This window comes from Oncorhynchus gorbuscha, linkage group LG06, assembly GCF_021184085.1.
Source record: "Oncorhynchus gorbuscha isolate QuinsamMale2020 ecotype Even-year linkage group LG06, OgorEven_v1.0, whole genome shotgun sequence".
Classification (NCBI taxonomy): domain Eukaryota; kingdom Metazoa; phylum Chordata; class Actinopteri; order Salmoniformes; family Salmonidae; genus Oncorhynchus; species Oncorhynchus gorbuscha.
The window spans coordinates 3,691,598-3,696,597 of NC_060178.1; the positions used below are offsets into that span (position 1 = coordinate 3,691,598).

General features: G+C 42.4%; 1 protein-coding gene across 1 annotated transcript in view; it reads right to left on the minus strand.

Moving 5' to 3' along the window:
• Positions 1 to 87: 87 nt before the first annotated feature.
• Positions 88 to 5,000, minus strand: part of ddb2 (damage-specific DNA binding protein 2) — a 23,664-nt gene continuing 18,751 nt past the window's right edge. The window contains exons 10-11 of the mRNA XM_046351581.1: positions 4,970 to 5,000; positions 88 to 1,263 (exon numbers count right to left, since the gene is read on the minus strand). The exon at positions 4,970 to 5,000 is cut by the window's right edge and continues 15 nt beyond it. Coding sequence (XP_046207537.1) covers positions 1,007 to 1,263; positions 4,970 to 5,000 — 288 coding nt within the window. The 3' untranslated portion in view covers positions 88 to 1,006. The remainder of the gene's footprint in view (positions 1,264 to 4,969) is intronic.

Here is a 5,000-nt window from a genome sequence, read left to right on the forward strand (position 1 = left end):
AGGTACCAGGCTAACTATTCATCAGTTTATTAAGGTACCAGGCTAACTATTCATCAGTTTAAGGTGAAGAATAAATACACAATCAAGTTCAAGATCAAAATGCACTTTTTTAATAAAGTATGAACTGTTTATAAAACGTAACAATGTATCACCAGAAACAGAGGTATATAAAACATCTGAAACACAAGATATGTCAGACATATTTGAAACATCTGTGGATGTTGTGTGGAGTCAAAGTCACGATTGTCCCTGTTTATAACAAAGGGAACATTTTCAATAAAACACATGATTTGAACAAGACAAAGGTGACAGATTACAAATGCAGACAGGAAACTGACTAAATAAAATAAACACTTGAGTAAATGATACAAAGTAGGTGCTTCCACACAGGTGTGGTTCCTGAGGTAATTAAGAAATTAACATCCCATCATGCTTAGGGTCAGGTAAAAAAAAATATGCCCAGTTGCCCATTATGGCTAGAAGAAGTGACTGAAAGAGGGCTCTCATAGGAACATAGAGGATGTATCAGTCACCAGATCTCTGACTGAAAGAGGGCTCTCAAAGGAACATAGAGGATGTGTATCAGTCACCAGATCTCTGACTGAAAGAGGGCTCTCATAGGAACATAGAGGATGTATCAGTCACCAGATCTCTGACTGAAAGAGGGCTTTCAAAGGAACATAGAGGATGTGTATCAGTCAACCCAATTGAACACTCTTGGGAGATTCTGGAGCGCCGCCTGAGACAGTGTTTTTCCACCACCATCAACAAAACACCAAATGATGTAATTTCTGGTGGAAGAATGGTGTCGCGTCCCTCCAATAGAGTTCCAGACACTTGTAGAATCTATACCAAGGAGCATTGAATCTGTTCTGGTTGGTTGGTGGTGGTCCAACACCCTATTAAAACACTGTATGTTGGTGTTTCCTTTATTTTGGTAGTTACTTGTCTATGACATTGTCGGGTAACTACCAAAATAAAGGAAACACACAATAAACCTCTCTCTTTATTTGGACCCTTCTGTGTCCCTGGCTGTTCTGGTTCTGGTACCCAAGGACGAAGACAGCTTCTTCTTCAGCTTCCCAATGTCGTCCTCATCCTCTCCCCCCCGTCCCCCCGTCCCTCCCCCCCTCCGAGTCTCCCCTCTTCTCCTCCACTGGCCTCGACCTCTGCCAACCTGGACTCCTGCTTCCTGTTGTAGCTCTCCTCTCTGCTGCTTACCAGCCAATGTCTCCTCTCTGTTCCACACTAGGATGTTCACACCTGTGGTTGGACACACAAAAGCCTTATTGTCCCAAATGGAGCCCTATTCCCTATGTAGTGCACTACTTTAGACCAGAGCCCTATTCCCTATATAGTGCACTACTTTAAACCAGAGCCCTATTCCCTATATAGTGCACTACTTTAGACCAGAGCCCTATTCCCTATATAGTGCACTACTTTTAGACCAAGGCCCTATTCCCTATATTGTGCACTACTTTAAACCAGAGCCCTATTCCCAATATAGTGCACTACTTTTAGACCAGAGCCCTATTCCCTATATAGTGCACTACTATAGACCAGAGCCCTATTCCCTATATAGTGGACTACTATAGACCAGAGCCCTATTCCCTATATAGTGCACTACTTTAGACCAGAGCCCTATTCCCTATATAGTGCACTACTTTAAACCAGAGCCCTATTCCCTATATATAGTGCACTACTTTTGACTAGGGCCCTATTCCCTATATAGTGCACTACTGTAAACCAGAGCCCTATTCCCTATATAGTGCACTACTTTAAACCAGAGCCATATTCCCTATATATAGTGCACTACTTTAGACCAGAGCCCTATTCCCTATATAGTACACTACTTTAGACCAGAGTCCTATTCCCTATAGAGTGTACTACTTTAGACCAGAGCACTATTCCCTATATAGTGCACTACTTTTAGACCAGAGCCCTATTCCCTATATAGTGGTACTACTTTAGACCAGAGCCCTATTCCCTATATAGTGCACTACTTTTGACTAGGGCCCTATTCCCTATATAGGGCACTACTTTCGACTAGGGCTGGCAGCCTATTCCCGATATAGTGCACTACTTTAGACCAGAGCCCTATTCCCTATATAGTGCACTATTTTAGACCAGGGCCCTATTCCCTATATAGTGCACTACTATAGACCAGAGCCCTATTCCCTATATAGTGGACTACTATAGACCAGAGCCCTATTCCCTATATAGTGCACTACTTTAGACCAGAGCCCTATTCCCTATATAGTGCACTACTTTAAACCAGAGCCCTATTCCCTATATATAGTGCACTACTTTTGACTAGGGCCCTATTCCCTATATAGTGCACTACTGTAAACCAGAGCCCTATTCCCTATATAGTACACTACTTTAGACCAGAGTCCTATTCCCTATAGAGTGTACTACTTTAGACCAGAGAACTATTCCCTATATAGTGCACTACTTTTAGACCAGAGCCCTATTCCCTATATAGTGGTACTACTTTAGACCAGAGCCCTATTCCCTATATAGTGCACTACTTTTGACTAGGGCCCTATTCCCTATATAGAGCACTACTTTCGACTAGGGCTGGCAGCCTATTCCCGATATAGTGCACTACTTTAGACCAGAGCCCTATTCCCTATATAGTGCACTACTTTAGACCAGGGCCCTATTCCCTATATAGTGCACTACTTTTAGACCACGGTCCTATTCCCTATATAGTGCACTACTTTAGACCAGAGCCCTATTCCCTATATAGTGCACTACTTTAGACCAGAGCCTGGAACCCTATTCCCTTCACAGTGCACTACTTTAGACCAGAGCCCTATTCCCTATATAGTGGTACTACTTTAGACCAGAGCCCTATTCCCTATATAGTGCACTACTTTAGACCAGAGCCCTATTCCCTATATAGTGCACTACTTTTGACTAGGGCCCTATTCCCTATATAGGGCACTACTTTCGACCAGGGCTGGCACCCTATTCCCTATATAGTGGTACTACTTTAGACCAGAGCCCTATTCCCTATATAGTACACTACTTTAGACCAGAGTCCTATTCCCTATAGAGAGTACTACTTTAGACCAGAGCCCTATTCCCTATATAGTACACTACTTTAGACCAGAGTCCTATTCCCTATAGTGTACTACTTTAGACCAGAGCCCTATTCCCTATATAGTGCACTACTTTTAGACCAGAGCCCTATTCCCTATATAGTGGTACTACTTTAGACCAGAGCACTATTCCCTATATAGTGCACTACTTTTGACTAGGGCTGGCACCCTATTCCCTATATAGGGCACTACTTTAGACCAGAGCCTGGAACCCTATTCCCTTCATAGTGAACTACTTTAGACCAGGGCCCTATTCCCTATATAGTGGTACTACTTTAGACCAGAGCCCTATTCCCTATATAGTGCACTACTTTAGACCAGAGCCCTATTCCCTATATAGTGCACTACTTTTGACTAGGGCTGGCACCCTATTCCCTATATAGTGCACTACTTTAGACCAGAACCCTATTCCCTATATAGTACATTACTTTACAGAGCCCTATTCCCTATATAGTACACTACTATAGACCAGAGCCCTATTCCCTATATAGTGCACTACTTTAGACCAGAACCCTATTCCCTATATAGTACACTCCTTTACAGAGCCCTATTCCCTATATAGTACACTACTTTACAGAGCCCTATTCCCTATATAGTACACTACTCTAGACCAGAGCCCTATTCCCTATATAGTGCACTACTTTAAACCAGAGCCCTATTCCCTATATATAGTGCACTACTTTAGACCAGAGCCCTATTCCCTATATAGTACACTACTTTAGACCAGAGTCCTATTCCCTATAGAGTGTACTACTTTAGACCAGAGCACTATTCCCTATATAGTGCACTACTTTTAGACCAGAGCCCTATTCCCTATATAGTGGTACTACTTTAGACCAGAGCCCTATTCCCTATATAGTGCACTACTTTTGACTAGGGCCCTATTCCCTATATAGGGCACTACTTTCGACTAGGGCTGGCAGCCTATTCCCGATATAGTGCACTACTTTAGACCAGAGCCCTATTCCCTATATAGTGCACTACTTTAGACCAGAGCCCTATTCCCTATATAGTGCACTACTTTAGACCAGAGCCCTATTCCCTATATAGTGGTACTACTTTAGACCAGAGCCCTATTCCCTATATAGTGCACTACTTTAGACCAGAGCCCTATTCCCTATATAGTGCACTACTTTTGACTAGGGCCCTATTCCCTATATAGGGCACTACTTTCGACCAGGGCTGGCACCCTATTCCCTATATAGTGGTACTACTTTAGACCAGAGCCCTATTCCCTATATAGTACACTACTTTAGACCAGAGTCCTATTCCCTATAGAGTGTACTACTTTAGACCAGAGCCCTATTCCCTATATAGTACACTACTTTAGACCAGAGTCCTATTCCCTATAGTGTACTACTTTAGACCAGAGCCCTATTCCCTATATAGTGCACTACTTTTAGACCAGAGCCCTATTCCCTATATAGTGGTACTACTTTAGACCAGAGCACTATTCCCTATATAGTGCACTACTTTAGACCAGAACCCTATTCCCTATATAGTACACTACTTTACAGAGCCCTATTCCCTATATAGTACACTACTCTAGACCAGAGCCCTATTCCCTATATAGTACACTACTTTAGACCAGAGCCCTATTCCCTATATAGTGCACTACTTTAGACCAGAACCCTATTCCCTATATAGTACACTACTTTACAGAGCCCTATTCCCTATATAGTACACTACTTTACAGAGCCCTATTCCCTATATAGTACACTACTCTAGACCAGAGCCCTATTCCCTATATAGTGCACTACAAACATAGTTAGTGGATTAGTTAGTCTAGATTACAAACATAGTTAGTGGATTAGTTAGTCTAGATTCAAAAATATAGTCCAGTATTTATAACACAGACTCACCCATCCCAGATCCTAAAACATCTCCCATTGG